The sequence below is a fragment of the Hippoglossus hippoglossus genome, chromosome 23 (assembly GCF_009819705.1).
Source record: "Hippoglossus hippoglossus isolate fHipHip1 chromosome 23, fHipHip1.pri, whole genome shotgun sequence".
In the NCBI taxonomy this organism is placed as follows: domain Eukaryota; kingdom Metazoa; phylum Chordata; class Actinopteri; order Pleuronectiformes; family Pleuronectidae; genus Hippoglossus; species Hippoglossus hippoglossus.
In genome coordinates this window covers 3,294,938-3,316,465 of record NC_047173.1, presented here as the reverse complement: position 1 = coordinate 3,316,465, position 21,528 = coordinate 3,294,938, and the positions used below count along the sequence as shown (strand labels likewise).

The 21,528-nt window shown below is 43.4% G+C and overlaps 3 protein-coding genes across 6 annotated transcripts in view; 2 read left to right on the top strand and 1 right to left on the bottom strand.

The window, feature by feature from the left end:
• Window positions 1-198: 198 nt before the first annotated feature.
• On the top strand, window positions 199-4,502 carry psmc2 (proteasome 26S subunit, ATPase 2). Its single transcript, XM_034577888.1, has 12 exons — window positions 199-363; window positions 665-702; window positions 814-895; window positions 1,054-1,153; window positions 1,324-1,455; window positions 1,572-1,644; window positions 1,779-1,874; window positions 2,000-2,164; window positions 2,265-2,352; window positions 2,610-2,812; window positions 2,909-3,005; window positions 3,768-4,502. The coding sequence occupies exons 1-12, from the start codon at window positions 294-296 to the stop codon at window positions 3,923-3,925; spliced, it is 1,302 nt and encodes a 433-aa protein (XP_034433779.1). The 5' UTR covers window positions 199-293; the 3' UTR covers window positions 3,926-4,502.
• Window positions 4,009-21,528, bottom strand: part of slc26a5 (solute carrier family 26 member 5) — a 36,229-nt gene continuing 18,709 nt past the window's right edge. Inside the window, exons 2-19 of one of the 4 annotated variants that reach the window (XM_034577882.1) lie at window positions 21,126-21,249; window positions 19,128-19,442; window positions 18,347-18,486; window positions 18,033-18,143; window positions 15,196-15,377; window positions 14,782-14,946; window positions 14,318-14,553; window positions 13,953-14,100; window positions 12,651-12,764; window positions 12,441-12,518; window positions 12,083-12,178; window positions 9,758-9,864; window positions 9,525-9,594; window positions 9,331-9,423; window positions 8,632-8,733; window positions 7,589-7,795; window positions 7,334-7,388; window positions 4,009-4,874 (exon numbers count right to left, since the gene is read on the bottom strand). In XM_034577882.1, coding sequence (XP_034433773.1) covers window positions 4,732-4,874; window positions 7,334-7,388; window positions 7,589-7,795; window positions 8,632-8,733; window positions 9,331-9,423; window positions 9,525-9,594; window positions 9,758-9,864; window positions 12,083-12,178; window positions 12,441-12,518; window positions 12,651-12,764; window positions 13,953-14,100; window positions 14,318-14,553; window positions 14,782-14,946; window positions 15,196-15,377; window positions 18,033-18,143; window positions 18,347-18,486; window positions 19,128-19,303 — 2,223 coding nt within the window. In that variant the 5' untranslated portion in view covers window positions 19,304-19,442; window positions 21,126-21,249 and the 3' untranslated portion in view covers window positions 4,009-4,731. Of the gene's footprint in view, window positions 4,875-7,333; window positions 7,389-7,588; window positions 7,850-8,631; window positions 8,734-9,330; window positions 9,424-9,514; window positions 9,595-9,757; window positions 9,865-12,082; window positions 12,179-12,440; window positions 12,519-12,650; window positions 12,765-13,952; window positions 14,101-14,317; window positions 14,554-14,781; window positions 14,947-15,195; window positions 15,378-18,032; window positions 18,144-18,346; window positions 18,487-19,127; window positions 19,443-21,000; window positions 21,096-21,125; window positions 21,330-21,528 lie in introns of those variants that run through there. The other 3 variants (XM_034577884.1, XM_034577883.1, XM_034577885.1) reach the window with 3 other exon arrangements.
• The window catches only part of LOC117757109 (chloride anion exchanger-like), a 31,720-nt gene continuing 30,176 nt past the window's right edge, over window positions 19,985-21,528 (top strand). The window contains exon 1 of the mRNA XM_034577880.1: window positions 19,985-20,197. The gene's annotated coding sequence lies outside the window, so the exon portion shown is untranslated. The remainder of the gene's footprint in view (window positions 20,198-21,528) is intronic.

Here is a 21,528-nt window from a genome sequence, read left to right as displayed (position 1 = left end):
GTTCCTCTCCACTCAGGTTCCGCAGTAGGCGTTTTCATTCACCCGTGTCTATTTACTGGACACTCTGACACATTAATATCATTATTTTATATCATCTATAATCGAAGTGTTTGTACGAATATTTTATTTACGACGAAAATTTTCTTTTTTTGGTACTCCCTAAATAAAAGTCCGTCCCGTACTTCCGGTGAGTGGCGCACAGAAGCGGAAACCCAAAGCTGCTGTGTAATTGTTCAGTTTAGCTGCAGGAGCAGCGTCCTCTCTTTGTGGGAAGCAGTCGATTCAGAGGAAACATGCCGGATTATCTGGGAGACGACCAGAGGAAAACCAAGGAGGAGGAAAAGGAAGACGGTCCCATCAGATGTACGTTTTAAAAATAACTACAAGTTAGTTGCTAAAGGGAGTAAAAGGTTATTTGACGTCGACATTAGCTTTATTGCTAACGTTAGCTTAGCTCGAGAAACAACCCGCTAGTTTACTACTGGTTAAGGTTAAACTGTTGTTCAATAAACGTAATGTGTCAACATGTCTGATGCTAAAAAAACCTTGTTAGCTTATATAGAGTATTTAGTCTTGTATGAATTAAACTTCACCGCTCAGTTCAGTGCTCGCGGCCTGCTCACAGAGTGACCCATCACTGATGTTGTTTGTATCCCCATCACAGCTCTAGATGAAGGGGACATCGCGCTGCTGAAAACATATGTAAGTTTGGACTTTGTGTCCTTTTGGGATCTTTCTTTTGAAATCGGTCCCACTCGCAGTATCTTTAAATTCCAAGTAGCGCTAAGTTGTGTTGGTCTGTTTTCTCTCCAGGGTCAGAGCACCTACTCCAGACAGATCAAACAAGTGGAAGATGACATCCAGCAGCTGCTCAAGAAGATCAACGAGCTGACAGGTGGGGGTGGGGTGGATCCATCAATTCACTTTAAATGACACCAGAGCTGACTGTGTGTCCTGACAGTGACACACATGGGGCCATTTTCTTTTTTGTGTCATTATGCATTTAATGTCTGATGTTTTTATAAATTTTTGGACTATTATTTGCTTTGCCAGGTATTAAGGAGTCAGACACCGGCCTGGCTCCACCTGCACTCTGGGATCTGGCTGCTGACAAACAGACCCTGCAGAGTGAACAGCCTCTGCAGGTGGCAAGGTACACCAAACTTGGTCTAAATTACAAAACACAAGATTACTCAAAAATATTTCTGGACTTTTCTTGCTTTTTGTGTATGTCCTGCGTTAATATTTGTTTAAGCAACTGGATACCTGCATTAAAAATAAAGTGTTAACGTTACCTTTCATGAATTTGTTTCCTCCTCACAGATGCACAAAGATCATCAACGCAGACTCCGAGGACCCGAAATACATCATCAATGTCAAACAGTTTGCCAAGTTTGTGGTGGACCTGAGCGACCAGGTGGCTCCAACTGACATTGAGGAGGGCATGAGAGTCGGGTGAGACTTAAGTGTTATTATATTAAATATAGTATCAAATATCATCATCACATTTATCTATTTGAGGTGTGTGGTAATACAATCCGCTAACCATCACGGCTCTTTTGCTTGTGCAGTGTTGACAGAAACAAGTATCAGATCCATATTCCTCTGCCTCCCAAGATTGACCCCACTGTCACCATGATGCAGGTATGGATCCACTAGTGGACATGTATAAACATTTTAGTTTGACGTTTTTCGATGTGAAAACTCTGAATTGCCATGGTAAATGTTGCCCTTTTCATCTTTTCAACAATACTCTTTGTCCAAATGTTGCACTGTAGGTGGAGGAGAAGCCTGATGTGACGTACAGTGATGTTGGTGGATGTAAGGAGCAGATTGAGAAGCTGAGAGAAGTTGTTGAGACCCCCCTGCTGCATGTGAGTGTTTACAAGTGCTTGTCATCAATCGATGGAAATTCAGTCTCTTCTCTCAACCGCTTCTTGTGGAAGAGTCTACACACACACACACACACACTCACATTGTTTGTTTTTCTTCTCAACAGCCTGAGAGGTTTGTCAATCTGGGTATTGAGCCTCCGAAAGGTGTCCTGCTCTTTGGGCCCCCCGGAACAGGAAAGACCCTGTGTGCCCGGGCTGTGGCCAACAGGACCGACGCCTGCTTCATCAGAGTCATCGGCTCCGAGCTGGTGCAGAAGTATGTGGGAGAGGTAAGAAGAGCTTGGCAGTCAAAGTGTAGCTGTTGTTTAGATTGTAAATGTGGACTGATTTAAAGATTCACTCCCTTTGTTTCCCTCTGTTTGTTTGTAGGGAGCCAGGATGGTGCGTGAGCTGTTTGAGATGGCCCGCACTAAGAAGGCCTGCCTGATCTTCTTTGATGAAATTGATGCCATTGGAGGTGAGTCTTACCCACAATTCCCTATTATCTAATGTGTGAAAATATTAGTCGCAGTACTTTTTTTCTTTAAAAAAATGGCCAGAACAGATCTTACATGAGCACAGCATGAAGACTTCTATCATTTTATGTAAATTTGGCTTCTGTCCTGTCATTAAATACCGGTAGCCATTTTAAAAACAAGTGTAAAAAAAACAATCAATTTAAATGAGATGAATATAGTTGTAAAATACTTGTCCTTTTGTGCTTGAACTCGACAGGTGCTCGTTTTGACGATGGCGCCGGAGGAGACAACGAGGTGCAGAGGACCATGTTGGAGCTCATCAACCAACTGGACGGCTTCGACCCACGTGGCAACATCAAAGTTCTAATGGCCACCAACAGGCCTGACACCCTGGACCCGGCCCTGATGAGACCCGGGCGTCTAGACAGGAAGATCGAGTTCAGCCTGCCCGACCTGGAGGTGAGTTCGAGGGGTTATAAAGATACGCAGACATATTCACTTTTTTTTTTCAATGAACGTCTCGACCTTACCACTTTACAATTTGTGTTTTTTAAGGGTCGCACACACATCTTCAAGATCCATGCCCGCTCTATGAGTGTGGAGAGAGATATTCGTTTTGAGCTGCTGGCTCGCCTCTGTCCAAACAGCACTGGTAAGACTGGCATCATTCTCTGCCATCATCTGTCTTCATTAGACTCAAATTCTCTGTGTTTCCAATCAACATCTTCTCCCTCTATTTCCTTATGTCAATACCCTACCAACGTCTGTAGCTCCATTTTATCTATTGTCCCCCTTTGTTCCTGTTGTAAAATGTTCATTCCAAAGTCTCAGGAACATTGATAAGCAGTATATAAGCAGAGTTTTTTTTCCTCATTCGTTTTTAACACATTTATTCTGTTAATTGGCAGTTTTACAGGAGTTAAAATCTAGTCTTGTACACTCAGCAGGACTCGTGTACGACCACAAGGGTGCACTGTAACATCATTTTCACTTTCAAGGCAATACCATGTATCTCCCAATGACATGGGTTTGACTTTCTCTGATTGTGTTTCAGTGAAATTCATTCTCTATTTGTATAAGTTCAACTTTATTAGAACCCAGTGAACGATCAAAGTTATAACACCTTATAAACGTGTTGTTTTGAGAAACAGCTTTACTTCATATAAATGTCTTCTCCAAATACAGTTTAATGTTTTTTTTTCAGGGTTAGTTTCTATTTCAAACAAAGATCTGGGGCAGATGTAGACCTGCACTCAAAGCATTAAAAGCTTGTTCCCGTCTTGTTTTTAAAAAAAAAAGCCACAGAAGTATCTGATCCAAAACTCTGGAACCTCCAATCTGAGTGGTTTGCTGCGTGAACTTGTGAACTTCCTGTTCATCCTCAAAGACAAATTAAATGTGTGTTTCCTGACAGGCGCCGAGATCCGCAGTGTGTGCACAGAGGCAGGCATGTTCGCCATCCGCGCTCGCAGGAAGATCGCCACAGAGAAAGACTTCCTGGAGGCCGTCAACAAGGTCATCAAGTCCTACGCCAAGTTCAGCGCCACCCCCAGATACATGACCTACAACTGAGTGCGAGTGCGCGTGTGTGTGTGTGAGTGAGACTTTCAACGTTTGCGTTCCACCATCGAAGAAGCAAAACAAACTGCGAAAAATATTGTTCTTTTGTTGTCGGTTAAAAATAAAGTTTATTCCAGATTTAAGTCTTTGTTCAATATTGTCAAATGACCTCAAGGCATCCTGTGTTTTACAGTAACAACTTTAAGAAAACACTTTGTTCTAAAATATGACCTTCACAATGTTTAACATTAGTGTTGACTGTAATGCAAATGTACTATAACAAACATACTGCAAATTGACAGTTTTGCTTGTTTAAATACACAATTACACAGAAATACAGCAGAAAATCTCAGACACACATTCAGCATCAGGACACAGCTTCTCTTCAACTATCACATTGGAAACCAGTGGACTGGACTCTTACAGAAAATACTGACAATGCCACTCATACAGCAGCAGCTTACTAAAGACTTAGTCCTCCCAGCAGAGCAGTGACAACTTCAATAGAACTACAGATATGTTAAAGTCTAAATAATTCCCTCTGGAGAGAAGATGAGCTGGAAACTTGATCCCGAGTGTGAGAGTGGATTAAAAACCTCATGGAACTTCACTATCTCGCTGCTTAGGGCACTTACATTTTATCCTGTCAGAATCAGGAGTGCACCACGTGAAGGAAAACCAGCAGCACCATCACACATTGATTCAGTTCATCTCTACTGCGACGTCCATCCCTCTCCAGGTTGTGGCGCCACCCACATTTCCAGTCCAAGTCAGAACTGCTGCTCTGATCTGTTCTCGGCCGCAGGTGTCGTCCGCTGTCAGGTCAGCTCATTGGCCGGAGCAGCTGCGGGGCGGGGACTAGTGCAGTGCAGCACGGCGTCGTGGACTGTGGGGAACACCATGTCGGTGGTCATGACCCCGGTGAAGAACTGTAAGGTGTCCAGGTCAGCCAACACCACTCCTTTCAGATTAAAGCACAGATTGAAAAGACAAACAGTCAGACAAGCTATGTTCATACAGGAGTGTTTATGTTAACCTATTTTAACGAAGGAATGTAATCGCAGGCCTCCGGCAAAAACTGTGGAAGAGCTTCAGTGTGACTCCGCCCTCACATAGTTTGGTACTCCCTGTAATAATACTGCTGCTGAGACCTTAGAGGATCTTTACAAGCAAATGTTGCCAGTTCACTGAGGTGAAACCTGCTGCGTGTGGCCTTATCACAATAGTCCTGCAGTAAATCCTTATGATCGCTTTTTAATTAATCACTTTCTGATCTGCGTCGTAGCAACAACATTCATAGAATCCCTTCCTGTTTAGCAGTTTCTCTTCAGAGTAAAAGCACAACATTCGCTTTGTGGCTGCAATGCCTTCTATTGAGCTGAATTACAGAGCTTTTATTTTTTTTAAGTTGTGAACTTGGGTCCGAAGAGTGTTTCTTGCCAAACAGACCTCTAAAATAGCTGACATACAAATGTATGCAAAGATTAACAGACGCTGAGTAAATCATTCAAATATGTACACTACCGTTCAAAGGTTTGGGGTCACTTAGAAATGTCCTTATTTTTCAAAGAAAAGCACTGTTTTTTTCAATGAAGATAACATTAAATTAATCAGAAATACACTATACATTGTTAATGTGGTACATGACTATTCTAGGTGGAAACGTCTGGTTTTTAATGAAATATCTACATAGGTGTATAGAGGACCATTTCCAGCAACTATCACTCCAGTGTTCTAATGGTACATTGTGTTTGCTAATCGCCTTAGAAGACTAATGGATGATTAGAAAACCCTTGTGCAATTATGTTAGCACAGCTGAAAACTGTTTTGCTGGTGAGAGAAGCTATAAAACTGGCCGTCCTTTGAGCTAGTTGAGTATCTGGAGCATCACATTTGTGGGTTCGATTATACTCTCAAAATGGCCAGAAAAAGAGAACTTTCATGTGAAACTCGCCAGTCTATTCTTGTTCTTAGAAATGAAGGCTATTCCATGCAAGAAATTGCGAAGAAACTGAAAATTTCCTACAACGGTGTGTACTACTCCCTTCAGAGAACAGCACAAACAGGCTCTAACCAGAGTAGAAAGAGAAGTGGGAGGCCCCGGTGCACATCTCAGCAGGAAGACAAGTATATTAGAGTCTCTAGTTTGAGAAATAGATGCCTCACAGGTCCTCAACTGGCAGCTTCTTTAAATGGTACCCACAAAACGCCAGTGTCAACGTCTACAGTGAAGAGGCGACTCCGGGATGCTGGCCTTCTAGGCAGAGTGGCAAAGAAAAAGCCATATCTGAGACTGGCCAATAAAAAGAAAAGATTGATATGGGCAAAAGAACACAGACATTGGACAGAGGAAGATTGGAAAAAAGTGTTATGGACAGACGAATCAAAGTTTGAGGTGTTTGGATCACACAGAAGAACATTTGTGAGACGCAGAACAGGTGAAAAGATGCTGGAAGAGTGCCTGACGCCATCTGTCAAGCATGGTGGAGGTAATGTGATGGTCTGGGGCTGCTTTGGTGCTGGTAAAGTGGGAGATTTGTACAAGGTAAAAGGGATTTTAAATAAGGAAGGCTATCACTCCATTTTGCAACGCCATGCCATACCCTGTGGACAGCGCTTGATTGGAGCCAATTTCCTCCTACAACAGGACAATGACCCAAAGCACACCTCCAAATGATGCAAGAACTATTTAGGGAAGAAGCAGGCAGCTGGTATGCTGTCTGTAACGGAGTGGCCAGTGCAGTCACCAGATCTCAACCCCATTGAGCTGTTGTGGGAGCAGCTTGACCGTATGGTACGCAAGAAGTGCCCATCAAGCCAATCCAACTTGTGGGAGGTGCTTCAGGAAGCAAAGTTTGAAGACCAAAATTAATATTTCTAACCTTGTAAATGTCTTGACTATATTTTCTATTCATTTTGCAACTCATTTGATAAATAAAAGTGTGAGTTTTCATGGAAAACACGAAATTGTCTGGGTGACCCCAAACTTTTGAACGGTAGTGTATATAAATCACACACGTAAACAGTAACTAAACAAATTCCGTTTCATTTTATGAAAAAACACTGATTATAAAATCTTCACTGCAGATAAACCAGGTAGGATGAACACCAAGCTTTCCAACTTAACTCTGCACCATAGACTGTTTATAAAAAGCTCCAGCACACAAACAATAAAAAAGGGACAGTATATTGCAGAACTGTTTGAAGCTCCAGAGCATAAACAAAGGTCAAGAGTTCAGGCACAGCCCGAGTGAATCGAAAGTGAGAGATGTGAGAAGTTTCCACATCACTATAAAGTTTAAACTGGGAGTCATCAAAGCTTTCCTGTCTGCAGAGCAGATCAAGTGAGTGACTGATAAAAATCTTAGTAACAGTTCCTGTGATTTTCTAGAAATGTGGAGTAATATCCCGATGACTTACGGCTGCAGGCTGCTATCACCACCTGCACATCCACTGCTGCGTATTGCTTGATGACCTGCAGACACACAAACACGCTTAGTGACTGAAAGTGACATGAAAAGTTGTTTAGACATTCAAGTTGTACAGAAAAAAATCCGACCAAAATTCCTAAAATACCCTAACCCTAATAGGAGTGAAACCTACACAGCCTCTCCTCCTGATGTGATGACACTGAAAACAGGAGTAAAAAAAAAAAAAAAGAAAAGAGAAAGGTACCTGTTTGATGGCTTTGGCTCCCACAGAGTCGACGAAGGAGACAGGCGTCCAGTCCAGGACGATGGAGTGGACGGTGCTGGGAGATTTAAGGTAGACCACCTCTTCTGTGTTTGTTTCGGCGCGGCTGTCCCCTGAAGGTACGTTCCTGTGCTCCTCCAACAAGTGGTTATTGGACGAAACCTCATGAGACACTTCCTGATTCTTGTACTACAACCAAAGAAACTGCATTTTTATGAAGGGATTTCAACAAGTCAAGGACTCAGGTTAGTTATGTGTTGGGTTAGTTGTGTGTATTTTCAATGGCTCTATGTTTTTTGGGTTGCGAATCCGTCTCATTCTTTTGAACAATATATTTTAAAATGCCTTGAAGGTATTTATTGAAATTTGGCACAAATGTTAATTTGGACTCGAGGATACATTCATTAGAATTTGGTGTTCAAAGGTCAAGGGCAGAGCTGCCTAATATATCTATATATCTGAAGTCTTCCTTCAGGGAATATCCTCAAATTTGGACCAGCTGTCACTTGAACTGAGTAAATGATTAGGTTTTAGTTGTCAAAGGTCGCTGTGACCTCCGATGAGTCGGTTCATGTAGATTGAAACTGCACTGGTTGGCGGAGGAATACAACCACGGTGCTAAAACTGGGGAAATCAGATTTAGCAATGTCCAAATTCTAGACATGAGTGCTTTAAGTATGTGGAAGCTTTGTAGAGATCAACAGGCTGACCTGTCTTTTCCCCTTTACTATTACTGCAAGTGAACACTGGTGATCATGGGTTGGATTAATTAAATGCTCTACATAGATTTAATTCCATCTCGTCACAGAAGTTCTGCACAAACAATCCCTGTAATTCAATCATTACCTTTCAAGCCAACTAAGGCTGGGAAACATGGCCTGGAAAAACCTCCTGAGGTTGTTGTTTTTTTAAATATCAAACTTGGGAAACCGGATTTACACAATCCCCTGCGTTAACAATTTAAACTTGAAGCACCCGTCATGTTTACACAGTCAACAAAGCTGACTGAGCACATATTGACTCACCTTGACACAGATCCTCAGTTGTGCGTTTTGGTTGTCGTTTGCCTTCTCCTGTTTTTTCCTGGCTTTCCGTGCAGCTTGTAGGTTTTCAGGGTTCACTCCCGTCTGTGAAGACATCGACATCACGGTGAACGAGAGGAAACTTTTCAAAATGAAGTGACATTTATGCTTCCAAAAACAACCAAGTCAGACTTCTTCTTCTACAATACTACATATTACTGTCTTTATTTAGATAGGTTGATGTTGTACTTTTAGAAATGTGCATTCAAAATCCAGAGGCAGTTTTAAACTTGATCTTTTTGTCTCGTGAAATGCTCAGCATCATAAAGGGAATCACTTGTACAAAGAGGACAACATCCCATTGACCTGAAAGGAATTAACACACAGTTATATTTTAGTCTAACTGATTCTAATGTACTTTTATTATTATATTAGCTGCCAACCTCTGCTGTAGTTTATTAGAGGACGTAGAAGAAGACACACTGCCCCACACCCACTGACTTCTGAAGAGCATTGGTGTCTCTCTCACACACACACACACACACACACACACACACACACACACACACACACACACACACACACACACACACACACACACACACACACACACACACACACACACACACACACACACACACACACACACACACACACACACACACACACACACACACACACACACACACAGGATAGGATTACCTTCTCCTTGAGGGTATTCACATAAAGGTCACTGTTGGCAAAGTAGATGGAAGAGTTGCAGTGGAAAATCTTAATCCCCTCATATTCAACTGCCTGGGAACAAAACACAGAACAAAATCACCTGTTGGGAATTTATAATCCTGAGCTCAGACTGAAGTGTTGTTTTTTTGTTTTTTTTTAAATCTCAGACTCACCTCCTCATACTCATCCACATCACAGTACAGCCCAGTACCGGGAACATAACCCAAAACGGCACTTTTGGAGCTGAAAGACAAGAAATGTCAGAGGTGAAATATCCCTTTTGAACTCAAATCTTCAGCGAGCATGCTCAGAGCATCTTCCAGCCCGACTCCTCTGCACATGTTATGAAACATGACATTAGGTGTATGCAGCAAATAAGGGGAATAAAGACACCTGTCATCAGTACCTCTGTGTTCTGTAGATGACTGTTAGTATGGCAAACACAATAGCCACTAGGAGGCCAAAGTCCAGGCCCAGCAGCACAGACGCTATGAATGCTACCAGCCAGATGACCTGAGAGAGAGAAGGGAAGAAACAGAAATAAACTAACAAGCTGAGCTTTTATCGCATGATGTCTTTGACTTTTACTATCTGTATCTGTATTATTTTTTTACTCTGTGACTTTCATACTGCTTGTTGTAAAGCACTTTGTTACTTGTATTGAAAAGTGTTATACAAATGAAATTATTATTATAATAATAATAATAATAATAGAGAAAGTAGAAACAGCTTCATCCTCTCTTCCTCCTATGAGAGGGAACAAACTGGCACACACCAGCATGTGACCAAGGCTCACTGCATCTTATTTGCCTATGGTGATGGTAAGAGGAGTTCAAGGGGTTCAAGGTCATGGGAGGGGTCATTTAGACCCCCAGAGAGGGCGCTGTGGTGCTCTGTGGGGTCATTTAGACCCACACCTGATTCCAATTGAAATCAAGGGGGGGTACATTAGACCCACATATAAGTCTCAGTGTGCCACTCTCTCCCGGACCATGGCACGATGTCGCGTCAGGAGCGTTTCACCAGAGAACAAGTTCTCCAACAGCTATTCTCCCAGCAACCATCCTCTGAACCCGAAGAGGACGCGAAAGAGCCAGACCGAGAAGCGGACGGACAAGAAGATGGAGAAGTAGACCGAGAAGCAAACAGAAAAGCAGACAGAGAGGACGGAGACGGAGACAACGGCGATAGCGAAGAAGACGAAGACGACGACTACGAAGACGGTGACGAAGACTACGACCCAGTGGGTGATGCTTCTGCAGATTCTTCATCCTTGGAAGAAGAAGAAGAAGAAGGAGGACAAGACCACGGCGACACCACCACCGGAAAGCCGAGCGGCGGACACCCAGAACGGAACCAGGGGTTGCGGGTAGTGCTCGATGTAACGGAGGGACTGCACGGTCGTAACGTCACGTGCGACAATTACTTCACCTCCTACGAACTCACGCGGCAGCTCCTGGAGAGGAAGCTCACCGTGGTCGGCACTGTTCGGAAGAACAAGCCCGAGCTCCCGACCGGGCTGCTCGCGGTCAAGGGAAGAGAGGTGTTCTCATCCAAGTTCGCATTCACGCCCACTGCCACTCTTGTGTCCTACATCCCAAAGAAAAACAGGAATGTGGTGCTCCTGAGCACACGGCACCCCGAGGCCGACATCAGCGACCGCGAGGACGGGAAACCGGTCATCGTCCTGGACTACAACCGCAACAAAGGTGGCGTGGACAACCTAGACAAGGTGATCGGAACGTACAGCTGCAGGAGGATGACCGCGCGCTGGCCCCTGGTCGTCTTTCTCGACGTCTCTTCCTACAACGCCTTCGTGATATGGAGAGAGATCAACCCAGACTGGATGCCGGGCAAGCGGAACAAGCGGAGGGTGTTCCTAGAGCAGCTGGGAAAGGCTCTCGTGACTCCGTTCATCGCACGAAGGGAGCGCATCCCCCTCACGGACGCGTCCACCGCGGTTGTGAAGGCTGTGAAAGCCGCCGCCGCCGCACAGAGAGCTGTTGACTACGACGCTCGACCCGAGTGTCCGGCCTCCTCCATAGCCCTAGCAGCAGCCCCGCTCGGGGCGAGTAAGAGGAAGAGGTGTCAGATATGCCCCAGGAAAAAGGACTGTAAAACTCACACCATGTGCCGCGGGTGTAACAAATACATCTGCAAGGGCTGCTCACTTGTCTATTGCGCTATGTGTTCGTCCTAATATGGGGTGGGCTATGTGAGGGGGCCAACAGCCGGGGGAAGCAGGGACAACACAAGGGTGATGCACCTTGAACATCTAAATGTATAACCATCAGCTGTACATGTCAGCTTAGAAAGTGGAAGTTAGGTTAAACATCTATAAATCACGTCATGTTTAACTTGACATGTTTTTTTCCCAAGCTGAACCCTGATTAGATTAGATCGTGCTTTACCGTCAATATCCCTTCTGAAATGTGTCTTGCGTCACAAGTAAACTCTGTTACAGAGCGTACATAAACAAAATGATAAAGTACAGTGACAGTAAACAACAGCTGCTGAAGACATAGTATGTGTTGCTCATGGTAACGAGACTAATTTGAGAGAAGAGACTCATCACAGTTTAAATCACATCCATCTAGAACCACAGCGAAAAAATACACATACAAGACCCGGATCAGTTTGTTTTGCATCTTCAGGTTTTCATTGGCTGCTACCAGAGGGGCTCGACTGCACAGTGACATTTCTGATGTTAGGTTTAATTTAACACACTGACCAGTTCGATCTTAGTGGTCCTCCACAGATTAGGAATGTCTCTGAACTGTTTGAACATCCCCAACAAGTTGACCATGATGATGGCAGCCAGCGCAGTCTGAGAAACGCACAGAAAGACAATAGTGAACAGAGCAATGTTTACACATTAAAAAGGTCTGGCAGTCTTCTGATCTCATCAGGTAAAACATGCAGTTTTACTAGTTTTAGTGACTTGGAGGCTGCATCAGTGCAGCTGTCAGCCACTGTTTGTTCAACAGACTGGTGAGAAAATGAAAAATATCTGCAGCTCCACCTGTGATGGTGAGCTGCCACACAGGAAGCTGGAACCTCTGCTCCATCAGCTCCACATTGTCACCCACCTGAGGGAGTGGCTGGAACACAAAACCAACGGCCACAACCACCAGCAGCACCATGAGAGACGCCAGCAGCCCCGCGATCTGAACACACACACACACACACACACACACACACAAAATGATCAACATCATCTCTTCGCCTAATCAAAGTTTAACAATCCAAATTGATTGTGTGTGTGTGTGTGTGTGTGCGTGTGTGTGCGTGTGCGTTACCTGTGTTTTCCCTCCTGTGCTCTCCTGCACCAGGCTTCTTGACATGGAACAAGAGATGGCGAAGGTTTGGAAGAAAGAGCTGATGAAGTTACACAGACCGAGGGCAATCAGCTCCTGAGGGTAGAGCAAGTCATTCAAATAAACCAATCAAATGCATTTAAAAAAAAAAAAAAGGTCCAGTGTGTAAGATTTAGGTGAATTGGCAGAAATGTTATATAAAATAAGGGTTAGGGTGATTTTCCTTAACATGTCAGATACTGTATCATACAACATGTAAACTCTGCAATGAGGTATTTTTACTGTTATCTAGGGTTAGGGTGACCTGTGTTTATTTTGTCTAGTTTCTCTGTCATTGGGCAACGTGAACCAAAAACAAACCAAATACAAAAAAACAAGGTCTTTTGTTTCCACTGTGGCTTCAACCAGACAAAACATAACTTAGTACAATAATTTGCTGGTTACTGAGAGAATCTCGAGCTGCTATCGGACCTGCACTGAAGCCCAGACGTTTTCCAGATTTTCGAGTCAATTGCTCCCAACATTTTCCAGAACATTCCAGAGCATGTCCGAGTGAGCCCACGTGAGAATAGAGAAGGAAAATGTCTGCTAACAAGCTAGTGGACGTGACAATGATATTTCTAACGTGATGAATGCAAAACTGGAAGAATACAAATATCTAAGGATAAAAAAAGAGACACTGACGAAGACGTCAACTTGGAAAGACAAAGACACTCGAGAGCCTTGGGTGATAAGGGCCGAGGCTGGTGTCGATGTTCTGTAAACATATTGCTCTACCCAGAGGCCACCACTCGTCTGAATGTTCCGGTTGTTGGGAACACGTCTGACCCAGACAATCTCCTGCTGTGTTCTGAAAGGCAAACTCCCGATAATTTCCTAACCCAAAGTTCATGTCTGAAAACACTACACGGGTAACCAGAGAATGTGGTTGCATGCACAGTAGTAACCTGCAGCTAACCAGCAACATATTTTGGTTGGAATTAATTTACATAAAAAGGATGTTTTGCTACATGTAAAATCCCTTCCCTTATACCTCCACTGTCTTGTACCAGCAACATTTTACCTGTTTCATGTCTTTGTTTCACGTTTACACGTAAAAATCTGAGTAGTAACATGGTTATCTGTGTTATTCTCCTTAACCTCGACCTTTTAAAATATCTGTTTATCAGAAAAGGCCGAAGGTAACCTGGTTTCTTAAGTGTGTGCAAACATACTGATCCATGACAGAGTTCATTGTGCCGGGACATGTAGCTTGTCCGGAGCATCTCAAACGTCTGCACTCACCTGGTTGCCGTCCACACTGTACCCATGCTTCAGGGCAAAGGTCTTAGCCAGAGAGATGTCCATTGAGAATCCCACAATCGCTACAGCAAAGGAGTCCGTGATCAGATTGGGTAACAGAGAGAAATCTGGGGCAGCAGGGGGGAGAAGCCTGAGGACACATAAAAAAACATGTGTAATACATCCATCCCCATGTGAAAGTATGTTTCAGCTGAGATGTTATGAGGTCTCACTTTACAGCTTGAGGAATAAAACAACTAAATTACGATGAAGATATAAAACACAAGTTCTATATGATCTTGTCAGAAAAATAATAAAACCATTAAGATCCTAAAAATTCCCATGAAGATGAAAAGCTAACAACCTACCCTGACGGTATGTACCCAACAACATCCACCTTGTGGTCTGCTGACAGCGACAGGCCGTACGAGACGCCGGTTGACACCATGACGATGATGATCTCTCCGGGAATGGGGATAGGCAGTTTCTTTTTGAAGCGCTCATTCATGTCTTTGACAAAGTACAGGACGATGATACACACAAGGCCCAGGATGAGAGAGACGACGTTGGTGCTGGTGATGTCTGTGAATACCGCCTTGGCGCTCTGGGGTATGAGAGAGAGGAGAGTGTGACCAATTATGATAAATTTAAGTAAACAAAAAAAAAAAAAACATGCCTTGAAAGATGAGCGTAAAAATATGTTTAAACAAATGAGTCCCACACCACCTACAACAGTGGTCTGAGTGATCAGATCTCAGGACGCTAATCACTTATGATCGTATCACTCCCACATAAAAGAGCCAAAAATCCCTCTAGAAGAAATCAAACTCACATAAATAATAGCGAGGGGTCCGCTAAAACGCTGCGTCTTCACCCCCAACAGGTACTTGATCTGGGAGATGAAAACATGCACGGCCGCTGCTGTAGTGAAGCCTCGCACCAGAGGCTCTGTGAGGTAGATCGCCACGAAGCCAAACCTGAGAAGACCGAAGACGAACTGGGAAAAAAAGAAAACCAAAGAAAGAAAGAGGTAAGGGGAAAAGGACAGTCTATTTAGCTTTGTTTCAGATAAAAACATGAAATCATAGTGCCAATACTTCAATGGTGATTCAGACATCCTGCTGCTTTGAGTACATAGTGATTTGAGGAGGCTGGATCCCTTCATTGTGGTGTCCTAACCAAATAGCAGACACACTGTGGGGAATGAAGGCAGCTCACTGAGTGTGCGGGTTGTTTGGACGCTGACCTGGATGATTCCCACCAGGGTTGTGAGCATCACGGCCACCTGAACCCTCCTGGCATCACGAGCCTCCGTGTCAACGACGGCAGACACGTTGGATGCATTTGCAGGCAGGAGTGGAAACATCGAGTCTGGGGCCTCCCTCAAGGCAACACCCCCGATCATCAGACTTATAACTGCAAAGGTTCCTAAAGAGCACGCACACACACAAAAACATATTGTGTCATAAAAGAACTACTTCTTAGCCCAGTAAAGTATGAGGATCCCCACTGTCACTGTGGAGGAATTCACCGAAACCATGTGTGTGGCATCATGACTGAATACTATCATGTGCAGTATGTCTTTGAAGGAACAGGCTATGTATCCCGGCACTAACAGCAATTATACCTATTAGGTCAGAGCTGACATTTAAAATGACTTTGACTAAACTGTAGAGAACAAAGTAGCCATGTGAGTGAGAAGTTAGGGCAGGGGGGGGGGGGGTTACTGACATGTCATAATCCTGCTATGGAGAGAACTTCACAACACTCGCTGTCTTGAAGAGCCCCATTAATTTAGATCAGGATCAACATTGACTAACCTAACAGCATGGGAATGGAATTGTGGGAACTGTTGGATTTCTCTATAAATTTACGCTGTTGACCTTAGTTTGTTATAATTTGGTCCTTAAAATTGAACTGAACTGAAAAAAAGTTTTCTTATTATTAAAGTGGCACAAAAAAAATAATTTGCTTAAAATACAATGGCAAACGTTGATGGTACAACGAAACCTCTAAACTGTGGCTGCTGCCAAACCTTCTGACTGGCATACTGGAGCAGAGATTGTAATCACCTGACTCCATCTAAACAGACTTCTGTCACAGTTGACATAGTAGGTAAAGGACACAAGTTATTCATCACATCATTAGGAACACCTAGCTAAAATGAATGCTATCGAATCCAACAGTCCTGCAAAAAACCTTCCACCAGAGTGTAATGTTAAAGCATAGAGTCAACCATTCAAATAACTGGCCAAACATCAGAAACACCTGATAATATTATGCAGTACAGTTCAACTGCAGTTCATATCAGCTGCATATGTATTATGATGAGTAGGAAAGAATAAGAGGAAATTTGTCAAAGGACCAGGTACAATCAAACTGTGGAACAATCCTTGCAACATTAAGCCAACTGTCTAATCTTAATCTGACGTCATTGTCATCATTTATGGCCTTCAGGAAAACGCAGCCGATCAACAACACAATCAAACATCACCATCCTGTGTCAAATATTATGTCTAAATTAAACTTGGCTCTATATCCAGGCTTGGTGCTGAGCACTGTCAGGATTTCCAGGGAACTGTGGGGTCATGCACTTCAGAGTGTGAGTATGTGTGTATAAATCACTTTGCGTGAACAGGTCATCTTTCCCAGCACTTGTAGAGCAGCCCAGTTATTCCCACGCACTCTCAGCCAGAAGTGAAGTGATTATTTCCATAGTAACTTGTGATTGGATTCAATTTTGAGAAAAGGCCATTTTACAGGGCAACCACCTTCTTCCTGTTGTGCGTTCCATACACTGTTCAGATCAGGTCTTTAGTTTGAAAAGGTTAAGCAGGTTTAGTTTATTATATACTGGTCAGCGGGAGTCATAGGTTAGAGCTGACATATGAGCTGGCCTGGAACAGTCTCAGAGATGTCAGGGTGTGGAGTGAGTTTCACCATCCCACTCCCCGTGTCAGCTGAGGACACGGTTATTGCAGAAGTTCCTGAACTTTGCCCCAGAAACACAGAATCTAACTTTTTTCAAGCAATAATGAGCTGGGAAGGGAAAGTGGGGAAGTGAAGGAATAGGAAGACCCTCAGTGAAAATATTCAGGGGGCGCTATTGAGCCATTTTGGCTCACCTGCCAAATATTGTCCTTGGGATGAATTTACATCGTGACGCTCATCATACAAATCAATTTTGAGGCAGATTGGAGCTTGGGCAGTGATATCACAGCCACTTCCTCTTTGTTGGCGTTCCATCGAAGGTCACGCCATCGCTGTTCAACGTTAAGGCTTAAGTGTCACTTGAGTGTGTGTCACCAGGACCCAACAGGGAAGGAGCCTGGTAGCTGAAGCCTCCCATATTAATTTTACAGAGGGAGCCAATGAGTTTCGCTGTTTATTTAAGTGTCTTTTAAAGTTAGCACTTTGGACACAAACACAGAATTCGAACACCTCAGAGTTGGACCTTGCAGCTCGATGGCCGTGTCCAGAGTGTTGCTGTGCAGCCATGTTTCAATGAAAACAAACATGCTGCAGTTTATCACCTCATGCTGGGTACTGAACCTGTCAGGCTCCAGGAGACAATGGCAGCTGTAATTGAGTTTCAGCTGCATAAAATGTGCTCTTTTGGCAGCGCCATGGCAACCAATTCACAATTTATCTTCCACCTTTGCTTCACGATAGCACAGTGTCACGTACAGTATATACCCATCAAGTGCATTTCTAAAACCTGTTTGCATGATTCTATTTTCAAAATAAATCACCAGGTACATCCACTTCATGAAATTTGCCTGCAACAGTTCTACTTTAAAACAGGACGATGGTGCCATTACTTAAAAACATTTATAAATACATTTTGTACCATCAAGAAGTCCGACATCAGACATAGCTATCATTGCAATGTGTGCTGGGGGGCTTCAGGAGCGATCATCTGCAAAACCTTTTATTTTGACAACCTCCATTCAACATAATATTATCTTTACAGGACAACACACATGAGGACATTAGGTAACAGCAAAAAAGGCTCCATACTGGCACCAAACACAGCAGGAGGAGATTTATGTCTGTATGAGAACCTTTTGGTCAATTTCTCACCTACTGATATGTGTCTGGAAGTGCCAAAGAAGGTGTAGAGCAGAACAGGGTAGAAGGAGGAGTACAGACCATAAACTGGGGGCACAGCTGCCAGCATAGCATAGGCTAGACCTGTGGGTCAGAGAGAGAGAAAGAGAGAGAGCTGTAAATAAACAGTTCCAGTGACCGAGAGATTGCATCACAACCTCAGAGCAGCAGATAAACCAAAACAAAGTCAGTATGAAGCCAGCAGCAGCCGCTCAGGAGTCAGCAGCTGCTCCTTCACGCTGTTTAACCCTCGTGTCATAGCATAGCTGGAGCTGCGGGACACTGACCTTGAGGGAGCTGCACAACTGCCGTGCTGAGACCTGAGACCACATCTGAGAATAAGTACTGCTTGACTGGATAGGACGGCAGCCATGTCAGGATGGGCAGGGAGCTCAGAGCCACTGCCTTGGCCCTCGCTGAAGAACACCTACAGAATACGACAGACGATTCATCACCGCATCAGTTTGTGATTTAAGAAAATTGTTCAATCTGTTCACACACAATCCCAGAAGGCACTGACGCCTGAGCCCAGGTGGCAAATGTTTACGGCTGAACACTGACAAGACATAAGATACATTTCTAGATGTACCACCCTTTCACAAATTGGTAGAATGATAGGAGCTTCCCTTCCCTTCATATATGAATAAATAATGAACATGGACTCACAAATTATATTGATAAGACACTGTTACATTTCTTGTTTGTTGTTTTTCTGTTTGTAATTGCAGTACAATTTGCGTAAAACCGACCTGCCTATTAAACTTCTGGTCAATTCTAAAGGTTTATTAATTCTAACAAATCGGTCTTGTTCCACTTAATTTCCACATCCTGCCAAAAACAGGCAATCACAATGTATATGATGGTTATGCTTCCCAAGGAACGATACTTGAGAAATACATCTTTAAGACGGATCAGTCACATCAGAGCAGGACAATATTAATGTTACTTTTATAGATCTTATGTCCGTAAAAACAATTCTTACAAGTTATATATGACTCACTAGTTATATAGCAAGATTGTCGTCACAGAACAAATCATTAAGTACATTTCTCAGCTTAATCTTCTTACCTGAAGTGATTTGCCAGCCGCTCTCTGAAGGTGGTGGAGTTGTTTTTGCGGCTGAGAAGCTGCGACCGGATGGAGGTTTCATTATAGACTGGACGTTCTATCCTGTACATCAGCGTTGAGTCTGCATCCTCCCTGGCTACAGCTCCATCTTGCTCCATGTCCACAGGCAGGCTCATGGTGTTGAATCAGAGCTTATGTCTTTCCAGTGTTTATTATGTCCCCCACTCGCTCGTCTCCATCATTGCCGTGGACAGTGTCTTGTTGATTCCTTTAAAGGCTCCGACTTCAATCTGTCTGCACTAATGTTTTCTGTTCCTGGGGCAAGAACAGACAGGATTCAGCGGTTATCATTCCAATAATGACTGCTTTGCCTTTTGCTTCACTACTTTTAAAGGATAGCAAGATGATAACCAACCAGGCCTCTGTGTTCTGTACACTTTTGTGCTGATAGCGAGAGAATACAGTAGGATTTGCAAGGCCTCCTCCTTTGAGTAAATATATAATCTGATTTTCAGTAAATATTGGATCTTTGGCAAGCTAATGCAAATATATACTTTGTATAATGTGATCTATCATTGGGAAAGATTTTGCTTTACAAAATTTGATGGAGTCGAGGTTCGTCAGTGAGAAATAAACTGACTAATGATGGTGCCACTGGGCAGACATTTACCTTTTATAACTTTCAAACTGAGACAGATGCACTTAACAAGGCACATTCTGGTGGGTTTTTTTATGATTTCTATCATCATTGGAAAATGAAGCCAGTTCCTCAGAGTGTAACTGGGTAGACCTGGTAAAAATGGCATTGTTACAGGGAAGTGCCACAGTTAGCTGCTGCTGACTGTGGCTCCAGGGCCGATGTTTGTGGTGGCAAATGAACACAAACAGTAATTTTATCCAATAGGAAATTGTTGCTTTTACCTGGATGGTTACTCTGTGTTATTATGAGACTGCTGTAAGTTGCCAAAGGGCTTTCAAAGACAACACTCTGTCTCCCAGGGAGACGGCACAGCTTTGACTCTGGATTGAACCTGGGGAAGCCCGTGGATAATGCTGAATACAACTTTAATGTCGGTACTTCCACTGACCATCACTGTCAATTTACAAACAAGACGAATATTAAAGATTTAACAATCAGATTTAGATTGAACATTAAGATTTGATATTTACATTGAATATCTAGTTTTAAGACTAACATTTCATGAACTGACCAAGTTTACAGTTTACAGTTTTGCTGTAAATACGTTCAAATGCGAAAACAGAAACTCACAACACTGTTTTCTTTAGATTGTTTGGTGCTAAACATGGAAAATCTTGTTGTTCATTTCAGCATTGAATTCAAGACGTCGTGCCAAAGAGGATTCATGTCAAGATGATTCATCCATTCTTGCACAACCTTGTGGAATATTGTTTCTTTTCAATGTATTTATTTACTGTTCTCTTCATTTTTTTTTTTTTCCTGTTACATATCAATGTCTTATTATCTGTTAAACTGAAGCTATCCACTAGATGGTATCTAATGTTATGATCTCCACGCCACGATGTTTGTTCATGATGCAATTGAAACAACTTGTGGACTCGGCTCCGGCAGAAGAGGAACACACCCAATACTACAATATGACGAAATCATCCACGTTGTTTCAAAGATTCTACTTTCACCCAAATTATGGAGCAAATATTATTGTTTTTAGTATTAAATTCAGAACCAATGCAAAAGTATTGGTATTTTGAGTGGTGGAGGTTCAGCCCCACAGTGTCTCACAGTGTCACCTCTCCACACCGGTGTCCACGGCCAGGAGCAGAGAGGTCGCCACCGGAAATGCCACAGCTAGCTGCCACATATGAGTTTATCTCCTTCATAAATAACACTCACATGAAAGTTTCAGCTGTGTTAACCGGAGTTCAGCCTCGCCATCCTCTCTGTGCGCGTGTTTTCTAGCTCCCTGCGCTTCGACACTTAAGCTAACACGGAGATGCTAATGGGAGACAGGCTCTTACCTCCGTCCTCCTCCGGCCGCTGTGAGGATGCTGCAGCTCCGGGACATTTATTACTGTCAGTCTGTGGTGGGGCTGTGACAGGGGAATCGACCTTTAACCGACGACACACACACACACACACACACTTTCTGCCACACAGCACAGATGGTCTGCGTCGACAGGATGAACGACTCCGGTTTGAAATCCCTCTCCACTTTCCGCCCTGAGCGCTGAGCCTCACGCATGCGCAGTCCGCTTGCAGTCAGCCCATTTGTAGTCCTTGAAGTTTGGAAGCACTTTGTTTTTTTTAAATCTGGCGGATTTCCTGCGCCCTGACGTCACCTCTTTACATCAACCAGTCAATGGTCGTCACACAGCTTTTCAGTTTAACATATTTATTTAGTGATGATAATAATTTGTTACC